At 41.6% G+C, this 27,154-nt stretch overlaps 1 protein-coding gene across 2 annotated transcripts in view; it reads left to right on the top strand.

Moving 5' to 3' along the window:
* Positions 1-17,388, top strand: part of JPH1 (junctophilin 1) — a 124,275-nt gene extending 106,887 nt beyond the window's left edge. The window contains exons 5-6 of one of the 2 annotated variants that reach the window (XM_050940902.1): positions 14,792-14,887; positions 15,444-17,388. In XM_050940902.1, the coding sequence (XP_050796859.1) occupies positions 14,792-14,872 (81 nt within the window). In that variant the 3' untranslated portion in view covers positions 14,873-14,887; positions 15,444-17,388. Of the gene's footprint in view, positions 1-14,791; positions 14,888-15,057 lie in introns of both variants that reach the window. The other variant, XM_050940901.1, reaches the window with a different exon arrangement.
* The last annotated feature ends 9,766 nt before the right edge of the window (positions 17,389-27,154 follow it).

The following is a 27,154-nucleotide window of genomic DNA, read 5'->3' as shown; positions in this document are numbered from 1 at the left end:
TCTGTTTTACCCACATTCTGCCATATATTTCATGTTATAGCAGTCTCAGATGATGACCCAGCACATGTTCGTTTTAAGAATACTTTCACTGCAAATCTTGTAAAATGCAAAGAAGATACCAATATGAAATTTCTAAAGATAGCTACAGCACTCAAACCAAGATTTAAGATTCTGAAGTGCCTTCCAAAAACTGGGAGGGATGAGGTGTGGAGCATGCTTTCTGGAGTCTTAAAAGAGCGATACTCTCATGTGGAAACTACAGAACCCAAACCACCAAAAAAGAAAATCAACCTTCTGCTGGTGGCATCTGACTCAGATGATAAAAATGAAAATGCGTCAATATGCACTGGTTTGGATCGTTATCGAACAGAACCCGTCATCAGCATGGACGCATATTCTGTGGAATGGTGGTTGAAGCATCAAGGGACATGTAAATCTTTAGCACATCTGGCATGTAAATATTTTGCGACGCTGGCTACAATAGTGTCATGCAAACGCCTGTTCTCACTTTCAAGTGACACTGTAAACAAGAAGCAGGCAGCATTATCTTCTGCAAATGTGAACAAAATTGTTTGTCTGAGCACTTAGCGGAACAAGAAGTAGGACTGATTGGACTTATAGGCTGTAAAGTGTTACATTGTTTTATTTTTGAATGCACGTTTTTTTTGTACATAATTCTACACTTGTAAGTTCAACTTCATCATAAAGAGATTGCACTACAGTGCTTGTATTAGGTGAATTGAAAAATACATTTCTTTTGTTTTTTACAATGGAAATATTTATAATAAAAAATAAATATAAAATGAGCACCGTACACTTTGTACCCTGTGTTGTAACTGAAATCAATATATTTGAAAATGTAGAAAACATCCAAAAATATTTACATAAATGATATTCTATTATTAACAGCGTGATATTAATTGTGATTAATTTTTTTAGTTGCTTGACAGCCCTACACATGATATGTTCATATTATATGATGATAAAATAGTTTCCATTCCAATGGAATGTGAGGAGGATGTTAAACAGCAGCTACTAAAGTTAGACTTTTTAAAATCAGCAGACACAGATAACTGGCATCCAACAGTTTTGAAAGAGCTGGCCAAGGAGCTCTCTGGTCTATTAATATTGATTTTCAGTAAAGCTTGGAACACTGGGGAAGTTCCAGAGACTTGGAAGAAAGCTAATGTTGTGCCAGTATTTTGAAAGGGTGAACATAATGACCTGGATAATCATATGCTCATCAGCTTAATATCAATCTGAGGCAAAATAGTGGTATGGCTGATATAGTACTCAATTAATAAAGAATTAAAAGAGGGTAATATAATAAATGCAAATCAACATAGGTGGATGGAAAATAGATCCTGTCAAACTAACTTGATATCTTTTTTTATGAGATTATAAATGTGATTGATAAAGGTAATAGTGATGATGTAATTAATATACTTAGAGTTCTGTAAGTCATTTGACCTGGTATTGCACAACATTTTGACTAAAAGTAGAATGATAGAAAATCAACATAGCAGACATTAAATGGATTAAAGCCTGATTAATTTATTGGTCTCAAAAATGTAATGATGAACAGAGAATCATCAAGTGGATGTGTTTCTACTAGAGTCCCACAGGAATTGATTCTTGGCCCTACACTTATTTAACATTGTCATCAGTGACGTGACAGAAAACATAAAATCATAAAGTTTGGTGGATTGGTAGATAGTGAAAAGGACAAGTCATTGATAAAGTAATCTGGGTTGCTGGGTAAGCTGCACTGAAGCAAACAATGTGTGTGTCAGTGCAGCCAAACGTCAAATCCTACATCTGGGGGGAGAGGTAGGCCATACTTACCAGATGAGGGACTCTGTCCTGGGAAGCAGCAACTCTGAAAAAGATTTGGCTGTTGTGGATAATCAGCTGAACGTGCACTCCCAGTGCAATGCTGTGACCAAGAGGCTAATGGAATCCTTGAATATATAAATAGGACACTGATGCAACTGCTACTGGAATACTATGTCTAGTTCTGGTGTCCACGCTCTAAGAAGGATGTTAAAAAATGGGAGAGGGCTCAGAGAAGAGCCATGAGAAAACATGCCTCATAGAGAGAGACTTAAGGAGGTCAATCTACTTATCTTAACAAAGAGAAGGCTAAAGGGTGACTTGATTAGATACCTACACAGGGAACAGAAATACAGGGTTCTTCAGTTTAGCAGACAAAAGTATAACATGATCCAATGGCTAAAAGTTGAAACTAGACAAATTCAGACTAGAAATAAGACAAAAAAAATTAATAGTGATGGCAATTAACTATTTGAACAACATTACTGTGGGATGTAATGGATTATCCATCACTGGAAATGTTTAATCAAGATTAGATAAAGGATATGATCTAGTTCAAACGGGAATTAATTCAGAGGAGTCCTATGGCCTGTGTTGTGTAGGAGGTCAGACTACATTATGACAGTGTTTCTTTCTGGCCTTTTAGTCTATTTTGGAGCTGATATTGGCCTTTTACCCTGGGAGCCTGACATATGTGGATGGGTCAGACATACACTACCATGAGGCTGTCAGGCCTTGAAAGGAGGTTGAGGGGGGAGTGTGTCTGAAGATGAACGGACAGAATCTCAGCCTGAAATTTGAAACAGACAGTTTTCTGTTCAGCCCTTGTATAAGCAAGTGAAGTTGCACCTGCTTAGGCGGCATCTATCAGGCCAAATTTTTCTCATCTTTTCCACCATTCCTTCCAAACCAAATCATGATTGGGACCTGAGGGAGCTGCTAACTTTACTGACTAGCTGGAGCCTCTCTATATCAGAAATGTATCCCTCCACCTTCTCTGACAATCAGGGCAGGGCACAGACACAAACATACCACTAGCCAATGATCAGGAAGAATATGTCTTCACTACACACCACTGGCAGTGGCGTGCAGAATGTGTGGAGCTACATGCTGCAGTGAAAAGCATACACACTGCAGGTTATAAGTACACATTAGGGGGGAGGGATAGCTCAGTGGTTTGAGCATTGGCCTGCTAAACCCAGGGTTGTGAGTCCAATCCTTGAGGGGGCTATCTAGGGATTTAGTTGGGGACTGGTCCTGCTTTGAGCAGGGGGTTGGACTAGATGATCTTCTGAGGTCCCTTCCAACCCTAATAATCTGTGATTCTATGTCAGTGAAAGGTACAGGAAAGGCTCCAGCAGCAGGGACACTACACTGCTGTTTTTAGCAGAGTAGAGCGGGTGGTATGACTTGGGCAAGTAGGATATGTACTCACATACATACCAACACCCTTCAGGCATGTTTTTACTAACCTAAACTATGCCTCACAGTCTATGGCTATTTATACCTGTTTGGGGGGGGGCTCCATATGTACCTACACTACACACAACTGAAAAAAGCATGCAGTGTAGCCAGGCCCAAAAAGTGGAGAGGGTAATAAGAGAATATCACACAGCGGACATTTATTTATTGATGTGATAGCTAGCCTGGGATCTGTCCCTCTGCTTCTGTTGGGGTACTTTAATTGCACTGGTCTTCATAACATCTGGGTGGTGGGCGTATGAGAGAAAGGAAATTAAGGTGTGGGAGTTCATTCCCAATGTGACGGCACTTTGCTATATGTCTTTAAAACTATATTTTCTACGTGTGTGTGTGTGTGTATACATATATACATATATATGCAGTAGCTGATTTTTTTCCAAGATATATGGTGATATGTGTCAGAGACAGGGTAAATTCTCTACCTGTTTGCATTTTTTAAAGTTCTAACAGGAGTAAAGCAACAAGAGGTACTCCAGCAGCCTACCAGAACAAGGGTGTGTGTTGCTACAGAATTGTTATTAATGCTGCTTATGCATTTTTCTTCAAAGTTTTCACCACCCCCATTTCAACCTCAGAAATGATCTCGCTCATTCCCTGATTCCCTCTGCTCTGAGTCTTTCCTGAACAGAGATTGTCAGAAAGTTACAGTTATCCATCCACTGAACTAACCCTGAAAAATCATTGGAAATAAATCAGATGAGATTTGAATTGTGATAAAAAAAGATGAGCAGATAGTGTTTTATCCTATGCACCTAAGTTTTTCTGCCAAATTGTTTGCAGATTGGCTTAAATAAGGTAGTATTGGAAGAAGAGGCATGGCTCTATTATACTGTAAAAGACTGTTTTGAGAGTAACTGGTATTAAACTACAATACATAGCCCCGTTTTACCTAAATCTAAGGGCATTACAGTGTGCAGAATATCAAGTAGTATGGGTCTCCTCTTAATGTGCACTTGACATCTATCAATCATACAATCCAATGTTCCTGTTGTGAAGAAAATACAGAGCTCTTGCACTGATCCTGTAAACTCCTATGCCTAGAATTCCCACCAAAGTCAATGGCCATTCCTAATGCAAATGGATTGTAGGACCAGTCTTTATATCTCTTAGTTATTTCCCTGAAAAGTAGTGTCATCTTCTACCTCAAAATTATTTACATAGAGTTATCTTACCTAAGGGAAAAGATGTTATCTTTCCTGCTACTGAAAAGATGAAAGGACAGTTTGATGCAGGACTCAGGCTTTGCTGTTGCAACTTCTTTATTGCACCTGTTCTAGTCAATCCTGCACAGCACAGACTAATTTTGCCTTTTGCTATTTTAAGCTCCTGCAGAGCATTAAGGACTTATTTTGGTGCTTCACCTTAAAGCATTTAACACTCAGAACATATGTCTAAAAACTGCTGTCATGCTTTGCATAGAACAAAACTCTTAAGACTGATCATTTTTGGAACATCAAAAAGCTCCACTTTCACAATTCTTGTTATCAAAAGAGGAAACAAAATATATTCACCACTGTGAATGGGGTGAGTCCCCGTTCGTGTCAGCTCAACATGGGTTGGTGCCCCAAAGCCACCCTCTCTTCATTCTTTACTCAATATCAGTAAACATAATTCTTAACCTCCACTTCCTCATCAGCTTCTTCTTTCTAGGAAGGATGCCTTGTCTCATATCCTACCCCTCTCTTACTTTAGAGGCTCTCTACCTTTTATTTTTAAGAGCTAATGAGACCCACTTCATCTGGGTGATAGATGCATCAATAAAATATCCCTCCATTTCCAGGCAGAGTTCTGGAACCTGATATCTTATCCTGGTGCTGTTTGAACTACAGCCCCATGTTGCTATTCAACCAAAAACTGTCTGTCTTGGAGCTCTCATTCCATATGGAATACAGTTCAGGATGTATGATAGGTAAGGAATGAAATCCTGGCTCCACTGAAATTAGTAACAAAGATCCCATTGACTTTAACAAGGCCAGGATTTCACCTACTCCGTGTAAACCAATAATATTATTTATGGCTAGGATTTTGAAAGGACTTGGCACCCAGCTCCAACTGAATTTCAATCCTTTGAAAATCCAGGCCCATATTACTGAAGCATCTACAGGCTCCAGCGTGCTAGACACCAGATGAACATGTAGTAAGAGCCAGTCTGCAGCCTAAAGAGTTTACAGCCCAAGTAGACAAAGGGAATAGAGTTATTGTTCACATTTTACAGATGGGGAACTGAAACACAGAGAGACTGAGTGATGTGGCCAGGGTCACACAGGAAGTCTGCAGTAGAGCCAGGAATTTAACCCACTTCTCCTGAGTCCAAGTCAGTGCCTTAACCATAACCATCCTTCCTCGCTGGAAGACTATATCCTAACAGTGAAGTGTATTGTATTGTTCTCTGTCCTTCTGCAAATGGAAAAGTGGCTTCAGTAGGAAGGGTCTCGTAAGTGTATGAACCTTGGCCTTTTCGAGTTTGCAAGTCATGCTTGTTTCAAACAGATTTGTCGTAGAAAGGGATCCCCGTATGGCTGTGGTGCACTGAACCATGCAGACGTAAGCGTGATATAACCAGAGTAGTTATAATAGCAGCCTCTTCTATGATAATCCAAAGGCCAGTTTCTGGCAGGAGGGATGAGTCCCCATCTCTGTGAAGTGGAATGAAAGTGAATCTGATGGTCTATTTCAAAAACATCCAGGCGACCCATTGTTTCCTGTGGGGAATTTTCTGTAGACAATATCACTGAAACCCGTAGTCATTTTTAACACACTCTCTGCTACAGAAGGCTATGTCTTCACTTCACAGTTAACTTGGATGATTAGCACCCAAGTAAACCTAACCTGGGTGTGAGCAGCCACACTGCACAGTCCTTCCTGAGTTACCAGTTGCTGCACTCACCCATTCATGGCACTAGGACTTCTTGGGGTATATCCTATGGTTCCTTGTGCTGCAGTAAGCTGGGCCACTCTTTGCCAGCAAATTGTGAGATAATGTCTGTCCTTGTGGGGACATGGGGAGAATTGCGGGAAGGCACTGGTGACTGTCAGCACTTCAGTGGTTTAGCCTGCATCCGCTCTGCAGTCAGGCTTTATCATACAGCCTCAGGTAGGTCAAAGATTTGTGTATGTGGATGGGGTCTGGAAGAGGAGGCTAGGGGCAACACGTAAGTAGGGGTTGACTGCCGTGAAGACATACCCCACCAGACACCTGTAAAAATTCAGCAAAAGCTTCCGGGTGTGACCCTCTAGCTCAGTGATTCTCAATCTTTCCAGACTACTGTACCCTGTTCAGGAGTCTGATTTGTCCTTCGTGCCCCATGTTTCACCTCAGTTAAAAACTGTTTGCTTACAAAATCAGAAATAAAAATACAGAAATGTCACAACACACTATTACTGAACAAGTGCTGACTTTCTCATTTTACCATATAATTACAAAATAAATAGATTGGAATATCAATACTGTACTTACATTTCAGTGTATAGTAAATAGAGCAGTATAAACAAATCATTTGTCTGTATGAAATTTGAGTTTGTACTGACTTCGCTAATGTTTTTATGTAGCCTGTTGTAAAACTAGGCAAATATCTAGATGAGTGGATTACCACCTGGAAGACTTCTGAGTACTCCCTCGGGTCCACATATCTCTGGCTGAGAACCACTGTTCTAACAATTTGTTGTCATGCAGAGCACTGTACTTATGCAGGTTGCATTTAACTGGCAAAATTACATAAAGGGGGGGTATCTCCCAGAGACCAACTTTAGCCCTGTTGGTACTTCTTAATGGAAAGACTACTAGTTAATGGGATCATAACAGGGCAGTAATTGTGCTTGAAGTGGGAAGACTCCAGCTCATTTAGGGTACATCTGCACTGCAATTGAATATATAACACAGGTAGCCAGACCCACACTAGTTTTAATCTAGCTAGCACGGGTAATGATAGTAGTGAAGACACAGCAGCATGCATCCATGTATGTAGGGTCCCCAGTGGACTTATACAGGGGCTCCTAGCCCAGGCTGAAGCCCATGCCACCATATCTGTACTGGACTGGTTAAAGCTAGCATGGGATGCTTATATGAGCTGCAGTTGCACCTTAAATTGCAGTGTATACGTACTTAGTGACATGACTCAAGATTTTTAGGAGTTGCTAGTGATAGTGCGCACCAGCTTGAAACATCTTAAAGCAGTGGTGGGCAACCTGTGGCCTGTCAGCATAATCTGCTGGCAGGCTGCAAGACAGTTCGTTTTCATTGACCACCTCCCGGCCAGTGGGAGCTGCGGGCGGTCGTGCCTGCGGATGGTCAATGTAAACAAACTGTCTCGCGGCCTGCCAGCGGATTACCCTGATGGGCTGCAGGTTGCCCACCATTGCCTTAAAGGGTCTAATTTTCAGAAAGTTCTAAGTAACCACCCCCTGAAAGTTAAGTCATTAAGAAGTGCCTTAAGGTAGGCACCCAAAAACTGAGTCACTCAAAATCATTAGTCACTTCTGAAAATCTTGCCTCTAGATATTTATTTTAAAGTTTCGCTCTTATGCTAGTTGTGTCTCTCTTCTCCTGGTCTTATTTGTTTGTTAGCTGTGATTTGTGCAGAAAGTTCTTCACCTGTTCCTGGCTGTGAGCTCACTTCTTAAATGCTAACTATACATGCTAGGCCATCACACCAGGCAGATAGGCCCAGTACAGATAGTGCGCCTTCTCCCATCTCCAAGGGCCTCTCCATTCGTTTGACAGCCTCTTTGCATCTCAGCAGGCAGTAGCACTATCAAAATGGGAGCATCTCCATATTGACAGCTTCAAGAGATCAAAAATTATGGGGTGTGTACATGTGATAATTAGTATTGCCCACTCTCCCACATGTATTGGATAAAGTGATTTTGGCCCCTGCTGCACGGGCTCTCACCCCCATATCTGCTCCTTTCCTGCCCAGTAATTAATCCTGTCCTCCAGTCCTCCATCAGTTCTCTCCCCACTCCACCCCCTTAGCTCATCCCCCCCCCTTCGATCCCCACCGGTCTCAGTTCATCCTCCTAGCACTCACACCATCTGCTCAGAACCCATCATCAACAGGGCCGGCTTTAGGCCTATTCCACCAATTCCCCCGAATCGGGCCCCGTGCCTAAGAGGGCCCTGCACCCAGTGAGAGTCCCTTCCCTGGCTAGAGACACCTTTTTAATTTTTACTCACCTGGCAGCACTTCAGGTCTTCAGTGGCACTTCAGTGGCAGGTCCTTCAATACCGCTAAAGACCTGGAGCGAGTGAAGGACCCACCGCTGAAGACTCGGAGCACCGCCCGGTGAATACAAGCCCCACGTGTTTTTTTACATTTTTTTTTAAAGTCATCCCTGCCAGCCCCCATTGAAACTGTTCTAATTGGGCCCCGCACTTCCTAAAGCCGGCCCTGATCATCAATACAGCCCACCCACCCCATCAGCCCTCACCCCCGCACTTCAGCCCTGCCCTGCAGCCCCCACACCATAATTCAGCTCTCCCAGCCTCACCTATCCTCCTCTTAGGGTTCTGCGGCCTGTAGTAGGGTCACTTCTCCCTCTTCCCAGGCTGGCAGGGAAGCAGCCACCCAGGTTGAAAAAAAATCCTGAGCTTTGGGAGTTCTATCATGAGATCATGAGTGAGGCTTAATTTTACTTAGAAATCATGTCTCACAATAAATTCACTACAGTTGGCAAGCCTGGTGTCTATAAATTGTTAACTCCATTTCTCCAAGACTAAAAGCCCCTGCAGATACCATCTGCAGTGGGTTCTATTGTGAGAGTACTATGAGTCCAGTCCTTGAAAACACTTAGTGCTTAGTGAAAACACTCAGGCCTAGTGCTCCTCACTGTACACACTGTTCTCACAGTAGTAAGCACTTGACCTGGTAGTAAGTGTTTGCCTGTAATAATCTCTAAACCATTTTTAATACTATTCAATGTGAGATTAGCACAAATACTGTTCATTTAAGACAGGCTTTGCCATTCCAGTATTCTAGGAAACAGTTCTCAACCTGTATCATCCCAGGGATTATATGGCTGATGTCAATTATAGCCATTAAATGTAGCGGAATTTTACAATAGATGACATTTGCAGTGTCAATAAATTCTTGTTTAATATTTATTAAATCTGGTTATCCCTCTTGTGATTTTAAGAGTGATAGTCCCATCACCAGGTCCAGCAATCTTGCCCTACTCAGGTCTTGCCTTTTTGTGAGGATCATTTGTGTTTTCCATAGGAATGAATTTTATAAGTGGTGTGGTTTTCTTTGGTTTTTTTACTAGCAGTGAGTATGCATTTTTTAAAAATTAATCACATGTAAGGCTGAGTAAATATGCCAAAAATTTTAAAAGGAGAACCCAAGAACAGAGGCATGTCATCTGTTAAATGTATATGCCAAGCTATTCATAAGCGAGCATCTGTACAAATTATATCCTTCTGGACACTGTTCAAAAAGCAGCAGTGTATATCAGAAGGCTAATCAGAATCTTTGATCATCTGTTTCATATAAAAATGAAGAAATTATACAAGGATTAAGAGTCTGCTTGTTAATAAAATTTAGATTTCGCTTGGAAGGCGGGGGTGGTTTTGACTTGTACATTTCTCTATTAAATTGACCACCTCCATTTATAAAGTAAGGGAATTTTGCCATCAGTGTCTCCAAGAGCAGGAACAGGTTTGTAATTTTGCAACTGTTAAAATTAGAACATAAGAACGGCCGTACCAGGTCAGACCAAAGGTCCATCTAGCCCAGTATCCTGTCTACCGACAGTAACCAATGCCAGGTGCCCCAGAGGGTGTGAACCGAACAGGCAGTGATCACGTGAGCTCTTTCCTGCCGTCCATCTCTATCCTCTGACAAACAGAGGCTAGGGACACCGTTCCTTACCCATCCTGGCTAATAGCCATCTGTGGACTTAACCACCATGAATTTATCCAGTTCTCTTTTAAACGCTGTTATAGTCCTAGCCTTCACAACCTCCTCAGGCAAGGAGTTCCACAAGTTGACTGTGCGCTACATGAAGAAGAACTTCCTTTTATTTGTTTTAAACTTGCTGCCTATTAATTTCATTTGGTGACCCCTAATTCTTGTATTATGGGAATAAGTAAATAACTTTTCCTTATCCACTTTCTCAACATCACTTATGATTTTATATACCTCTATCATATCCCCCCTTAGTCTACTCTTTTCCAAGCTGAAGAGTCCTAGCCTCTTTAATCTTTCCTCATATGAGACCCTCTCCAAAACCCTAATCATTTTAGTTGCCCTTTTCTGAACCTTTTCTAGTGCCAGTATATCTTTTTTGAGATGCAGAGACCACATCTATACGCAGTGTTCGAGCTGTGAGCGTACCATTGATTTATATAAGGACAAAAATATATTCTCAGTCTTATTCTCTATCCCCTTTTTAATGATTCCTAACATCCTGTTTGCTTTATTGACCACCTCTGCACACTGCATGGACATCTTCAGAGAATTATCCACAATGACTCCAAGATCTTTTTCCTGACTTATTATAGCTAAATTAGCCCCCATCATATTGTATGTATAGTTGGGGTTATTTTTTCCAATGTGCATTACTTTACATTTATCCACATTAAATTTCATTTGCCATTTTGTTGCCCAATCACTTAGTTTTGTAAGATCTTTTTGAAGTTCTTCACAGTCTGCTTTGGTCTTAAGTCTCTTGAGCAGTGTAGTATCATCTGCAAACTTTGCCACCTCACTGTTTACCCCTTTCTCCTGATCATTTATGAATAAGTTGAATAGGATTGGTCCGAGGACTGACCCTTGGGGAACACCACTAGTTACCCCTCTCCATTCTGAGAATTTACCATACATTCCTACCCTTTGTTCCCTGTCTTTTAACCAGTTCTCAATCCATGAAAGGACCTTCCCTTTTATCCCATGACAGCTTAATTTATGTAACAGCCTTTGGTGACGGACCTTGTCAAAGGCTTTCTGGAAATCTAAGTACACTGAGTCCACTGGATCCCCCTTGTCCACATGTTTGTTGACCCCTTCAAAGAACTCGAATAGATTAGTAAGACACCATTTCCCTTTACAGAAACCATGTTGACTATTGCTCAACAGTTTGTTTTTCTATGTGTCTGACAATTTTATTCTTAACTATTGTTTCGACTAATTTGCCTGGTATCGACGTTAGACTTACCGGTCTGTAATTGCCAGGATCACCTCTCGAGCCCTTTTTAAATATTGGTGTTACATTAGCTAACGTCCAGTCATTGGGTACAGAAGCCTATTTAAAGGACAGGTTACAAACCTTAGTTAATAGTTCTGCAACTTCACATTTGAGTTCTTTCAGAACTCTTGGGTGAATGCTATCTGGTCCCGGTGACTTGTTAATGTTGAGTTTATCAATTAATTCCAAAACCTCCTCTAGTGACACTTCAATCTGTGACAGATCCTCAGATTTGTCACCTACAAAAGCCGGCTCAGGTTTGGGAATCTCCCTAACATCCTCAGCCATGAAGACTGAAGCAAAGAATTCGTTTAGTTTCTCCTCAATGACTTTATCGTCTTTAAGCGCTCCTTTTGTAACTCGATCATCAAGGGGCCCCACTGGTTGTTTAGCAGGCTTCCTGATTCTGATGTACTTAAAAAACATTTTGTTTTTACCTTTTGAGTTTTTGGCTAGCTGTTATTCAAACTCCTCTTTGGCTTTTCTTATTACATTTTTACATTTAATTTGGCAGTGTTTAGGCTCCTTTCTATTTACCTCACTAGGATTTGACTTCCACTTTTTAAAGGAAGTCTTTTTATCTCTCACTGCTTCTTTTACATGGTTGTTAAGCCATGGTGGTTTGTTTTTAGTTCTTTTACTGTGTTTCTTAATGTGGGGAATACATTGAAGTTGGGCCTCTATTATGGTGTCTTTAAAAACTGCTCATGCAGCTTGCAAGGATTTCACTTTAGTCACTGTACCTTTTAACTTCTGTTTAACTAACCCCCTCATTTTTGCATAGGTCCCCCTTTTGAAATTAAATGCCACAGTGTTGGGCTGTTGAGATGTTCTTCCCCCCACAGGGATGTTGAATGCTATTGTATTATGGTCACTATTTCCAAGTGGTCCTGTTATAGTTAACTCTTGGACCAGCTCCTGCGTTCCACTCAGGCTTAAATCTAGAGTTGCCTCTCCCCTTGTGGGTTCCCTTACCAGCTACTCGATGAAGCAGTCATTTAAAGTATCGAGAAATTTTATCTCTGCATTTCATCCTGAAGTGAAATGTTCCCAGTCAATATGGGGATAATTGAAATCCCCCACTATTATTGAGTTCTTAATTTTGATAGCCTCTCTAATTTCCCTTAACATTTCATCATCACTATCACTGTCCTGGTCAGGTGTTTGATAATAGATCCCTAATGTTATATTTTTATTAGAGCATGAAATTTCTATCCATAGATATTCTATGGAACCTGTGGATTCACTTAAGATTTTTACTTCATTTGATTCTACATTTTCTTTCACATATAGTGCCACTCCCCCCTGCGTGACCTATTCTGTCCTTCCGATATATTGTGTGCCATTGATTGCTCTCAGTCCACCAGGTTTCTGTGATGCCTATTATATCAATATCCTCCTTTATCACAAGGCACTCTAGTTCACTCATTTTATTATTTAGACTTCTAGCATTTGTGTACAAGCACTTTAAAAACTTGTCACTGTTTATTTGTCTGCCCTTTTCTGATGTGTCAGATTTTTTTTTATGTGAATGTTTATCATCTGATCTGGCCCTTACATTATCTTCTACTCCTGACTATAACCTGGAGATTCTCTAACATTAGACTCTCCCCTAAGAGAAGTCTGTGTCCGATCCACATGCTCCTGTGCAGCAGTCGGCTTTCTCCATCTCCTAGTTTAAAAACTGCGCTACAACCTTTTTAATGTTTAGTACCAGCAGTCTGGTTCCACTTTGGTTTAGGTGGAGCCCATCTCTCCTGTATAGGCTCCCCCATCCCAAAAGTTTCCCCAGTTCCTAGTGAATCTAAATCCCTGCTGTCTACACCATCATCTCATCCACGCATTGAGACTCTGAAGCTCTGCCTGCCTACCTGGCCCTGCGCATGGAACAGAGAGCATTTCTGAGAATGCCACCATAGAGGTCCTGAATTTCGATCTCTTCCCTAGTAGCCTAAATTTGGTCTCCAGGACATCTCTCCTACCCTTCCTTATGTCATTGGTACCTACATGTACCATGACCATCAGCTCCTCCCCAGCGCTACACATAAGTCTGTCTAGATGCCTCGAGAGATCCGCAACCTTTGCACCAGGCAGGCAAGTCACTGTACAGTTCTCCCAGTCATCACAAACCCAGCTGTCTACGTTTCTAATGATCGAATCTCCCATTACTAACACCTGCCTTTTCCTAGCAACTGGAGTTCCCTCCCCTAGAGAGGTAACCTCAGTGTGAGAGGCAGCCCTAGCACCATCTGGAAGGAGGGTCCCAACTATGGGAAGGTTTCTCTCTGCTCCCATTGACTGCTCTGCTTCCCTGGGCCTTTCATGCTCCTCAACAGTGCAGGGGCTGTCTGACCGGAGGTGGGACCATTCTACAGTGTCCTGGAAAGCCTCATCAACATATCTCTCTGCCTCTCTTAGCTCCTCCCGTTCCACCACCCTTGTTTCCAAAGCCCGTACACGGTCTCTGAGGGCCAGGAGCGCCTTGCACTGAATGCAGACATACACCACCCGCCTACAGGGCAGGTAATCATACATGCTGCACTCGGTGCAATAAACTGGATAGCCCCCACTCTGCAGCTGGGCTTCTGCCTGCATTGTCTCCTAGTTAATGAAAGGGTTGTTTAAAGCAAGAAGTTTTGAATGTAAAATTAGAGTTTAAATATTTACTAAAAGATTTCTGGGGGATCTCTATCTATCTTTTTTCTTAGCCAAACTACCTGTGGAGGGAAGGGAAAGAGGAAATTCCAGTGAGAGTACTGCCAGTGCCAGGGTGTATTATTTTACATAACACAGTTATATTTTCTACTTTAAAAGAGATTGGAGTCTATGAAGAGGACCGAAGTAGGGAAGAGGTGCTGTACTATAATCTTTTTTTACTACTACTGAAGTTCAAGTTTTGTTTTAAAAATCTGGCATAGTTTTTGTCTTGCACTAATTTGTTTTCTTTGGACAATCACAGTTCCCAGAAAAACAACTTAATCCTCACTTGATTAAACCAGTATGATACCACATTTAATTTCACCTGCATTTACAGCATCCATTGCATTTCTCACACACATGATATTTAGCACAGCTGAATACCAGAAATAATGAGTTTAAATGTTTTGTGTATCAGGAGTAGAGTCTGTACCTTTAGGAGTGATTAATCTTTCAGAGGCAGGTTTTAAAAGGTCAAGACAAGGTCATGATATATATTTCCTGTTGTGACTTCATTTAGAACATGCATTATGTTCAGGCTTGCATGACTTTTTCATTTTAAAAAATGTAATCAAAACCCATTTTATTGTATTTTCAGAGTCCTAACTCAGTCTTGATTGCCCTGGTAATGCTGTTGAATATTGGTTTAGCCATTCTTTTTGTCCATTTTCTAACTTGACTGGAATTAGAGAAGGTAAGAAAGGTCTTGTTTTTTATAGAAGATCACCATATCCAAATCAGTTTGATTCCCCAGTTCAAATTATAAAGATTTACAAACTTTTAATGTTCCCTACTTTAATTTTAGCTATGCCTGAATGTGATTCAACATAGTTACTTAATGATATAATTGTTTTGACCCTTCAGTGAAGTCATGACAACTAGTGGTGTTAGCCCACAATTCTCTGCAGTTGTCTCATCAGCCTTTTAAATGGCACCAGTCGTACTCAGACACAGGGAAGGAGGCTTGGAATTAGGATGGGACGCAAGAGAGAGGACACTTGGAAAATTCAGCCAGGGGCCTGATCAGTTTCTCTGCTGATGATTTGTGGCTTTGGTCCTTTGGAAGCTGAAGCAAGCAGCCATGTTGGAAAACAACAACAAAAATCTGCTGAAGCAGCCCAACCAGTGAAGTGCACTGGCTACTCCATCTGTTCCAGCAGTGTGTGACTAAACTGGAAATGTACGGAGCTGCACTTTTTGTTGATTGGAGCTAACAGCTGCCTTATTATTTTACCGTCTGATGTTTTTAGTAGGGAGATCGGAAAACGACTGCCAGAGGAATGTGGTCAGAGGATTCAGTTGCTGTGGAAGTGATTCCAGCGTTCACTCCTATCTCATTAGAAGAAATAGTTAGCAGCATCACTCACCAGTCTTATTCCATTACCTGCTGCTTTTAACATCTCCTGCAATGGTTAGGGAGATTGAATTTCATTTTCTAGTGCATGATTCTGTTTTTGCTGTTGTTTAAACCTGATGTATAGCCATAATATAGTATGTAGAGCAACCTGGAGAAATGTACTAGTTGCATCTAGCAGCAGAAGCTAAAATCTGTTATACATATATATATTTTTTTATCTGAAGGTACAATTCTTGATGAAACTTGTTTTCCTAAATTATTAAGGTTTAGCAGGTAATATACAGTAATGGCAAAGTTTTAAGCTGTCCTTTTTTGCTTCCAAACAATGTTCAAATGCTTGGGTCAATAGCAAGCCAATTTATAATACAGTGAGAATCTTCAGGCAGTACCAATACGTTAGATAAAGGAGGCAGAATATCTTGAGAAATAAGATTCAAGTGTTGCATGGTTTTTCTCCGGCACCAGTGTTGTGGTAATCGGTGATTTGAATGATTATATTTTAATACTGGGATTTTTGCCAGCAGTTAAAGACAAGTCTTGTCCAAGTGGACCGTAATGCCAATGAAAGCTCAGCTAGTTACTACACACAAAATTATTATTAATTTTAAAATACTAGCTTTGTGTTGAATACATTCAGGTAGAGCATTTAGATCCTTTAAAATGATTGTTTATCAATTTGATGCTTTTAATGTCTTTAAAGTCCGTATATAATTTTACCTCAACAACAACAAAAGGAAGAGACACAGAAATTGTCATTTGGAGCATTTGTCTTAAGTTGTTTTACAGTCCTATGTTATGCTGATGTGATCAGTGTTTTTTCATGTGCCATTACACTGTAATTACTGTACCCTATATTACTCAAAAGCATGCTTCTTTACTTACAGAAGTGTATGTGGTGTGATCATTTTAAATTAAAATATTTACTTTCAAATCAAAAATAGAAAAGGGCTTGGAATATGGTTTATTTTATCTCTATTAGAAAAGATTTCATAATTTTTAGTTTTTGAACATGTTTGTAAACTTTATAATTGTTTGCATGGTTTAATGGAGAAGTTTCTTAAAAGCTACATTAGGTATCTTTTGATGCAGCACATAAAGTAAAATAGGTATAAAATGAATATTATGTAGCCTGATACAGTTCAGTGCAGGGCAGTAACATGGTGTTTTATGTAAAAGTATGTTGAGAATCCTCTGGTTTGACCTGTGTGGAAGAAAGCCAACAGAGAGGAAAGGAAAATAACTGGTATATTTATTCATTTTGAAAAATAAGTAAGATCATGTTTTACTTTTAAATTTAAGAAAGTAATTTTTAAATGAGAGCAAATTTTAAAATTACTATAAGCCTTGATGTAAGGATAAATGCTCCTGCCCACCCCATGTCTCCTTACAAAGAGAACTAATTTTGTAACTGACATTTAATTCTTATTCAATGTTTATTTAAAATACTTGATGCTCTGAAAATTGGGTAACAATCAGCTTCTGAAAGTGTTTATAAATTTAAGCATGTTAGTACAATTTATAAATATGTATGATTTATAAGCTTTTCTAAAACAAAGCTCAAAAATTGTTGGTATTTTTCTAAAATGTGCACAGCTGTATTTTACATGAAAGGCTATTTATAATTGGTTGTTATACTGTACACTACATTTCGGACAGCACATGAAGCCTGCCAATGTACTTAATAATGTCACTTTGTCTATTTAAAGTTTCTTGCTGTGAAAAAAAATGAACTCTTTATGTAGGAGTTTCTCTATTTATAAAAGTCTTGAACCCAAAATGTATAACGTACAGTTTCCACAACTGTATTTGCTTTAATAAAAAGTTGGTTATTAAGAGTTGCAGGTGGGTTTTTCTGTTCATGTGAACAGTATACTGCAGATATTTTCCTTGGAAAAATGTCTATCATCTGCCAAGAGAATGGGCAAAAGCCTGGCTCCTTGGAAGTCCATGGGAATTTTCCCTTGTTTTCAGAAGAGTCAGGATTTTACCCAAGGAATGTATCATTTCAAAGTGGAAGAAGGTTAAAACTAGTGCATAGCTTCCTGATGTAGGTGCTCTTCCTTTCGCTTCACAAATAGGATTTTTATGTATTTTTACACAGACTAAACACAGCATATAAAACGCCATTAAAGCCAGCAGGGTTGTATAGTGAGTAGATCACTACAGAGTTTTACTCCCTCTCACTTGTTACCAATTGGTACTGGTTTAACATTCAGCTGAGTTTTCAGGGGCTTCCCTTTAATAGAAATATATATTTTAGGAGCAGTTGCTCCTGTTTGTTTTGAATTAACTCAGTGTTTCTCAAACTAGGGTCACCGCTTGTGTAGGGAAAGCCCCTGGCGGGCCGGGCCGGTTTGTTAACCTGCACCATCCGCAGGTCCGGCCAATCGCGTCTCCCACTGGCCGCAGATCACTGCTCCAGGCCAACAGGGGCTACTGGAAGCGGTGCAGGCCGAGGGACATACTGGCCGCCGCTTCCAGCAGCTCCCATTGGCCTGCAGCAGTGATCCATGGCCAGTGGGAGCCACGATCGGCCGGACCTGCGGACAGGGCAGGTAAACAAACCGGCCCAGCCCGACCTGCCGGGGGCTTTCCCTACACAATCGGCAACCCCAGTCTGAGAAACACTGAATTACATCTACCTTTATAAAACTGCAAGAATATCTCTTGTCTGCACAATAAGCCCTTCTCTGAAAAGTTTAACAACGAAAAAATAAGTTCCTGAGTATAATGAACAGAGATATATATTGTCAAACATTTTTGAAACTGATAGATCTCTAAACTACCTCTGATTCTCCTGCCACTTTTTGATGCACACGATACTCTTCATATCATCACAATTGAGATTAAAGTGACATGAAGTGTTTCTACAGTACTGTGAATGTGAAGATAATAATTCATATGTAAATCCCCCCAGTAACAAGTGAAGGATTTAGGCAGAAACAGAGGAGAAAGTGTTTGCTTGATCACATTTAAACAACAGTATCTTTCCCTGCCTAACAACACTTCTAATTCTCAAAATTCAAGACATGCTTTGAATCTAGGGATGAAAAGGAACTTTTTCTACAGCTATGGGAACAGAATGACATTGTTACAGTGACATCTTTTCCTGCTATGCACATTTTCTTATTTGGGTAATTATGTTGTATAAATTTATCTGATTACACAGTATCAGTGTCCACAATTCAGAGATACTATAAAATGGACAGTTTTGAGGCACCAAGGACTGACAAAGTCTCAGTTATCATGTCTTCCTAGCATATACTCTGCTCCTTTGTCTATCTTCCCATCAGATAAAAAGAAACTAAAGAGACTCCCAGTCTAGTGGTGGAACATGGAAAGAAAGAGTGGATTCATGTGAACACACTGGCCCTGTAGGCTTACACTATCAAAACCATACTCTCAAATACATTGCGTAAGCCATTTCCATAACAAGCCTAGAAATACTGATTTACACAAATATTGACATGTATGTAATCATACTACACAGTAGCTAAGACCTATAGTAAAGTAGTCAGGCTGTACAATAATTTTTTCTGATAAGAGTAACAAGCCTGCAGGTATTCACTATGCTATAGAGTCATATTAACATTCTTAGTTAATGTATATTAATAAGATATGGTTATGAAGGTTATAAAAATAGTTCTTCAGTAACTCATTGAGTCAGAGATGATGGCACAGTACATTGTCCGCCTATCAAAGATCAGCCACTAAACAAGGAGCAAATGGAAGAAGATTGACTAAGCCTTGAAGAAATAATATTTTCAAATCCTCTGGCTTAATATTCACAGAAACAGTGAAGAGGTTGAAGAACAGAAAGTGTTAAACAGAATAAGGGATTGGTGTGCTTACATACTGTAGCTGAGCCATCTGCAGCATCTCTCTCAAATTCCACAATGCACATATCCTGGTGCTTTTCTGTGCAGAAAATTAACAAGTGGCATCTGCAAACAGTAAAGACATATTAGCACTTTATGGGTTAACCTCGAGGAAGTGAGTGGAAAGCATGTCTATTTTCCATAATACTATGCTTTTAATGAGAACAGCCCAAGGAACAGATGGGATTGGGGGAGGAATAAAAACTTTACTGCTGCCCATAGTACCTAAGCATCTTCAATGTAAAATCAACAACCTAGTCCCTAGGCGAGGTCATGGAGTCTCTGCCACTTCTCCCTTTTTGGGGTAAAAGTTCTATGTGAAGATGGCTTTTTGGTTCTGACCATTTAGATTTCATTGATTTAATTTTGGTTTAGGTTAATGTGTTTCAGGCTAATGTGGGGAGGGTTGGGTGCTATTACTGTTGTGTTATTCTTATGGTAGAAAGGGCTTTTTGAAGAGGAAGGTGTTGCAGTGTTTCCTAAAGAGGAAAATCTTTTATGAAAGCTTGCTCCATGCTTGTGCATTTCTCTTTCCTTATGACTAATCTCTCAAATTGAGTGGAGAGTCCAATAGTTCTCTTCTCTACACCCTCCCCCTGTCATTCTCCAAGAAGTCAAATTCGTCTCCTATCAGGCATGCTACTTAACCACGCTGGGCCAAATTCACTGACAACATGACAAGATGGAACTTCGTTACTGCACTGGAAATGCATGTGTTTGTGTCAGTGGCCCAGTCTCCCCTTTGGCTCGTTTTCACATTCTAAGGCTGTTGCTCTGTATGACTGTATCCTAATTTTCAAACCTATACTTAGTCTCCCATATAAGATTAGTGGTTTGAATAGCTATGGTAGCCTTTCCTTCGTGATAGTATACATGACTGAAACCTCTGTGTACGGAGGCTGCAAAAGGCAGTAATTATTCCCAGTGAAACCTTATCACCTTTATGAAAAATCTGATATCATTTGAATTGTGAGATCCACTACAAATGTCCTTAATAAGATCATGAAGAAGAATGGACAGATTGCTGCAGCTGACTCCAACAAGGAAGACTAAAGAGTCCTCTGGGAGTTCTTAATTTACGTTGGTCTATGTGGCGTGATTATTATTTTTGGACTTGAGAAATGAACACATGAGCTCCTGGGGAAAAAAATACCCTGTGCTGGAAATTCATTCTTGCTCATTAGAGTGGGCTTCCAGAACCCCATCCTTCTCCAGCCCTTGCACCCAATTTAGCAGACTACACTGGGAAAGGTAGAGAACCATATACAAATGTTTACATTTTACACCTGTAGCTTGTGGGTTTATTAATATAAATTAAAGAGGCGCAACAACTCAAGGAGAAGCAATTTACTGTTTTCAAGCTGCCTCTGGGACTGGCCTCTGGTTGTGTTGTAATTTAAATCAAAGCAGGGGAGGGGGGATGGTGATCTTTTTATGCAGAAGATAATTAGAGAGCTGAATTCCAGATTTACAAAATACACTGCATGGTATTTCCATGACCTGGTCTCCTCTGATACAAGTCAGTGAATTCAGGAGAAGATATGTCCCCATTTCTAATGTGCAAGCTGTATTAGTTTCACTGAAAAATACCATATAGGGGTATTTCAAACTGCATGAATATAACTCACTTCCACTGATATTTCCTTTATCAGCCCTCTTCATGTCCCTCACACACAGATAAATTAGACAGGGGCCTAAGCCATGAAAGTCAGATTGGGAACAAGATTTTCAAACCTTGCTGCCTCAGTCAGGCCCCTCAGTAGCCTGATTTCCACACTGAACATGTAATAGGTCCCACTGAAACAATTTTGAAAATCAGAATCCTAACTTCAAGCACCTTTTGAAAAATTTCATCCTGAATTTCAAACACTCCAAAGTTTGCAGGTGTTTGGCTCTTGGTGCAGGGAGGGGTTTAGTTTCAGCCATAACAGCAATAGGATCCTAGTGCAAAGTTTTGACCTAAAGCTAGATTTAGATTCTTATTCAAAACATACACAGAGCAAACCCCTCTCAGGATCTGGAGTCTTGAGATCATGCCCTGCAAACTACTTTTATTAAATTCAGTTCAGTAATCAGATTTGTTTGCAATAATCCTGGGATAATTACACCACTGTGCTCTGTAGTTGGGGCCCGGTTTTATTACCTTTATTTAAATTTGCTGCTATGGTTTATTTGGAGCATTTTCCATAGGATTAGAATACCTCTGAAAGTATCTGGTATTCTATTTACTATACCTAGCTCTTATAGAACATTTTATCCAGGGCTCTCAGAGCACTTTACAAAGGGAGATCAGGATCATTATCCCCATTTTACAGATTCTAAGACACAGGCCAGTGAAGTGACTTTTTCAATGTCATGCCAATGGCAGAGTCCCAATCCAGACCTCTATCCACTAGGAAAAGATGCTTATATAGTCACATTTTAGCTGAGAAATTGTGTACCACACAACAGCCTGCATAAATAGTGGTCAGTGCCTTCTGTTTTACTAGTGACCACAGTAAGTGATTCTGCATAGACCAGTGTTTGTGAAGCCTTGACAGTGCAGGGTCTACTGCTGGAGGAACAGCAGCATGAGATGAGTAGCACGGGCTAGACTCCAGTGCTACAAGCAATTGAAGTCCTGTAAAAAGCAATGCCATTGCTTTAATTTACCTTTACAGTAGATGGTTTCAGTGCTTTGGTACACCTCTACCCTGATATAACACAATCCGATATAACATGACTTCAGATATAACGTGGTAAAGCAGTGCTCCAGTGGGGCGGGGCTGCGCACTCCAATGGATCAAAGCAAGTTTGATATAATGCAGTTTCACCTATAACATGGTAAGATTTTTTGGTTCCCAAGGACAGCATTATATCGGGGTAGAGGTGTATTGTACTTAAGGGACAAATTCCCAACACCATTTCTACAGGCCTCCTCCACATGCCCCTATTTGTCTATGCAAATAAGTGGTTATACATCTGAAGGGTGCAAAGCAGTTGGCTCCTTCTCATAGCCATGCATTAAGTAGCAGCTCTCCTCCCGATGGTGGCTCTGGGCCTGTGGTGGTCAGTTTTTTCCTGTGACTTGGCTCTCCAGCAAGTCACTTTAAAGTCTGTCCCCTTCCAGAGTCGGCCTTGAACAAAAAACAAGGGGAATTAATGCAAATAACCTGAGTTCACAGGAAACTAGAGAATCATTCAAAGTGTATCAAGAGCTGACCCTCCCTTTCCTCACGGAAGGACTATTGGGTGCCGATCAGCTGAGGAGTTCCTATCTTAAGCCAGCCCGTCTCTTCAGGAAATGATCACTGAAGGGCTATTCTTTTCCATAGGCTGCCATCAACTGGGCTGGGGCTCTCCTCTTACGTTCATCCCTTCAATCCTGACATTTCTCAGAAGTGCAATGGGGTGGAGCCACCTGAGCCCACATTAGATCATTAACCCCATGTTGTCTACTGGGGGGGGGGGTTGTATATCCCATCACACTCCCTCCTCATTGAGATGGCAGCCAGAGAACCAGGGCCAGCAGACTCTTCCTCCCCACACACATACACAAACCCCACTTCCTAGGGGTGACATGGTGATTTTTCCCTCCTATGTTTAATTTGGGAGGCATACAGCTGGAGAACCAGATACCAGTGCATAAGCTGGGGATTAGTTTTTTTCATGTTGTTTAACCACCTCAAGGGGGCATGATCAGTGACGAAGTTGAACTGATTTCCCCAAAAGGTGATATCAGAGAGAGTGTCCACAGCCCATTTCACAGCCAACCCTTCCTTTTCCAACACTGACTAGGCACCTCCGCTCAGGAACCATTCATGGCTCAGGAAGAGAGCTAGATGGCATTGCCCCGGTCCCATTTCTGAGGCCTTGGTTTGCAAAATGACTTCTTTGAGAAGTCAGGAGTGAACAGGACAGGTTCTTTGCATATGGGGGTCTTTCAGGGTCTGAAAGGCCTTTTTGCAGGCATCAGACAAGTGAACTTTCTTGGGGCTTAACTAGGTCCTTAGGGGGAGGGCACTACCCTCAAAAACGCTGGCAAAAATCCACAGCATTAAACCACAAGCCCCAGAAACCTTTTGACTTGTTTCTTCTTGGTTGGGGGAGGTCATATTTTGAGAGGATGGACTTGGTCCACGAGGGACCAGATCTGGCCCTTTCCCCAAAGGATATCCCAGGTAGGTGATCTCTTCTCTTCCAGCCTTACACTTTGTTGGATTTGCAGCTATCCCAGTGTCTCATAGGGACCAAACTATGGCAACGAGTTCTGCTAGCTGTTCCTCCCAACTTCAGCTATAGATGCCTACATCTAATTCTGCTGCTATATATGAGCTACGTGATTGAAGACCAGATCTCATTGCTGGGTTACCACAGAGGCCAAAGGTATAGTCCTAAAATGATACAGGCCAAAAGGACAAGCAAAGGCTGTTTTCTCTGGTGATTCCAGCGTGAGGGGGATCTGTCCATATCCATTGGTTAGAGCTAACACTGTGATATACTAGGCCTCACCCACAGAGTCTAATAATTCATCCACTTGGGGCAGGGGTAAGCACTTAATTTGGAGAGATCTTTTAGAAAAATCAATGCTATGCAAAACCAGATAATGCCATCCAGTTTTGGAACAAATATATTATTGGACTTTGCCAGCCACTGTGAGATTCTTCAGTGACCCCTCATTCCAACATGACCTTCACAGCATCCCACATTTTTAGTGGGAGCAACCAGGGGTTTACCCCAACAAATTGCCCCAGCATTTTGGGTATGGTGTTGCATGAGAGGTGTCCATGCAGACTGGAAGACAAATACTGTTGGGAAGGCTTTCACTAGGCTTCTCACTTGGGCCCTCTGCTCCAGATGTAGGTTTCGCCCGATCTGTATATGATCTGGGTCCAGGAAAGGGAATATCTGGGGCCCCAGCTTTGGCTTAAGGAGATAATGAGTAAAACATAAGCTCTCACACTCCTTCCATGGTGTCAGTTTAATATGGTAAATCTGAGCAACCTCCTCTCGGAAGGCTGCCTGATCTCGTAGTTAACTGGCCCAATTTAGGGGACTACTTCATATGACCTCTGCAATGTAGCAAAAATCTTAGACTCTGTACTCGGGAGTAGAAGTACCCCCCAATCACCTAGCTTAAATATGCATATATGTGCTCCTTTGGTATAGGTTTGCTCCTGGGCCTTTTGGCCACTGAATAGGTATCCTTTGGTGAAGGTCCCTAAGGTTTTGAGCCCCTCACAGAGCTTTGGTACATACTATAGAACTGTCTCTGTCATAGCAATTTTTTTCCTCCCCCTTCTCACAGACTTATGTCAAGAATATCTGGAGTTGTCTCCCATATAAAAGTTCAAAAAGAAATAATCCATTAGATGATTGGGGAACCTCGCAAAACGCAAATAAAAGGATAGAGATGAGCTGATATCAGGTTCCTTATCATTTATCTTTTTCCAATATCCTTTTCAGGATCTGGTTGAATGATTGAACTAGACCATCCATTTGTGCAAAGACTCCAAAAGGATGGATTTAATAGGCAGGACGATTTATACCTCCTCAGCCCTGCAAATGAGGATTGAAAACCAGCAGGCATTGTTGTCTAAGTATGATGTTGTAAGGTGGACGGCCATGTCTAAGTTTGCAGACCAGCTGCCTGAAACCTCTAGAGAGGAATTTCAGGCATTTGTCAGTGAAGGCTGCTTAGTGGCCAAGATGTTGTTTCAGTCTGTGCTGGATGCTGCCAAAGTATGGCCTCTGCAGCGACCATGAGAAGGGCATCCTGGCTGCAGAATTTGGGCATTGCTCCAGATGTGCTGCAGGCCATAGAGCAGTGGTTCTCAAAACTTTTTTTTCGCAGACCACTTGAAAATTGCTGAGGGTCTCAGCAAACCACTTGATCTTTCAAATGTTGTTTGTAAAGTTAGCTAACTATTGTAAAACACTTTGGCTAAAAATGCTATATAAAAAAAATCTAATAAACTTTTTTTGTTCTACAACTAAAAGCACACAACTCCTATTTTAATACCAGTAGTCGTACATTTCTAATGTGATGGATGTGCCCTCTCTTCCCTACTGCAGCAGTCCCTGAGCTGGGACTGGGAAGGAGGAGGGGGGGGTCTCTCCCTCGCCACAGCAGCCCCTGAGCTGGGACTGGGAACGAGGGGGGTAGCTGCAGCCCTGGAGCTGGGGAAAGTTGCCTCTCTCTCTGGCTGCTGCAGCCCTGCACATCCCAAATTCCCCTCACCACATCTGGGGGCTCCACTAATTAGGTGGGCGGCCCTTCATTCCCTTGTGTGTGGCCACCCGGGCGCGCACCTTAGAGGGAACTATCTGCAGGCCACTTGAATGGAGCTCGTGGACCACTGGTGGTCGGCAGACCACAGTTTGAGAACCTCTACGATAGAGGATTTGCCCTTTGACAGCAGTGGGTTGTTTTCAGACAAGACCCTGCATTCCTTTAAGAACTCTTGGGCCACCCAATGTTTCTTGGGCGTGTATACACTAGCAGTGTGGAGGCACCTCACTGCTAGTGTGGCCACCAACAGCAAAACACTGTCCACAGTGCACCTTTGGGCAGCCTTTTCCTCCCTCGAGACTCCCCCTCCCAGAAAGGGACATAGATCCCTGAGGATCTGGGGTTCAGCCAGTCATCATGCCCATCACCCCTCAAGTGTCCATTTTGACTTCTTGGTCCAGTGCATTAGTCCAGTTTTCACTTTCTTTACCCCACCTCTGTCCAGGGACAGGCTGGCTTGCTTGTGCTCGTTTTGCGCTTTATTACAACTGACAGCTGGTCCTCAGCACCATCAGGTTAGGCTATGCTAGCCAATTCCTCTCCACTCCTCTTTCCATCATCCCTCCCCAGGAACCCCCACACAAGATACTGCTTCTCAAGCAGGTCTACTCTTTACTGGCCTTAGGAACAGTGGAGGAAGTTCCTCCAGAATACCGGGGTCAGGGCTTCTATTCCCAGTGCTTCCTGGTTCCCAAATCCAAGGGAGGGGTAATACTTATTCTCAACTTCTGCAACCTCAACAAATATCAGATACATGAGGTTCCATATCGTCACTCTATCAACTAGCCTTGCCATGTCGTCTCAGAATGACTGCTCTGGATCTTCAGGATGCTTAATTCCATGTGGCACTTCTCCCAAAGCACAGAAGATTTCTCCTGTTCATTGTGGAAAACTGCCATTTTCAGTACACAGTCCTTCCCTTCGGTCTGTCTTTTGCCTCCAGGTTTTTACCAAATATGTGGTCATGGTGATGGGGTACTTCAGGAGCAGGAGAATCCATGTCTTCCCATTTCTGGGCAAATGGCTACTTAGAGGCAGGTCCAGGGAAAAAGTCCTCTCTCATATACGCATTACACTGCACTTATTCAACTCTAGGTCTCATCCTAAACACTTGAAAGTCAATACTGGTCCCATTGTTAGCAGGGGGAGAAGAGAAATATTTGGAGGGAGAAAGAACAAAAGTAGAGGAGTAAAGGAGATTTGGGGGGGAGAAAGAAAAAACTGATGGATGTGGGGAAGGGAAAAGGGTGATTTGAGGAGATAAAAGTATGGAGGGGGGAAGGAGAATCTGGGATATGGAAGGGTAGGTAATAGACTGGGGAAATGAGGGAGAGGAGAAGCATTTATTGAGGAAGAGGAGGAGGAAAGATACCAGAGGGATGGGCGCCTGTATAAAAACATAAATAGATTGGAAAGACTATAGGATTGGAAGGGAAAAGAGAAAAGAGACTTAGG

Source organism: Gopherus flavomarginatus, chromosome 2 (assembly GCF_025201925.1).
Source record: "Gopherus flavomarginatus isolate rGopFla2 chromosome 2, rGopFla2.mat.asm, whole genome shotgun sequence".
In the NCBI taxonomy this organism is placed as follows: Eukaryota; Metazoa; Chordata; order Testudines; family Testudinidae; genus Gopherus; species Gopherus flavomarginatus.
This window is presented reverse-complemented; position numbering and strand designations above follow the sequence as displayed.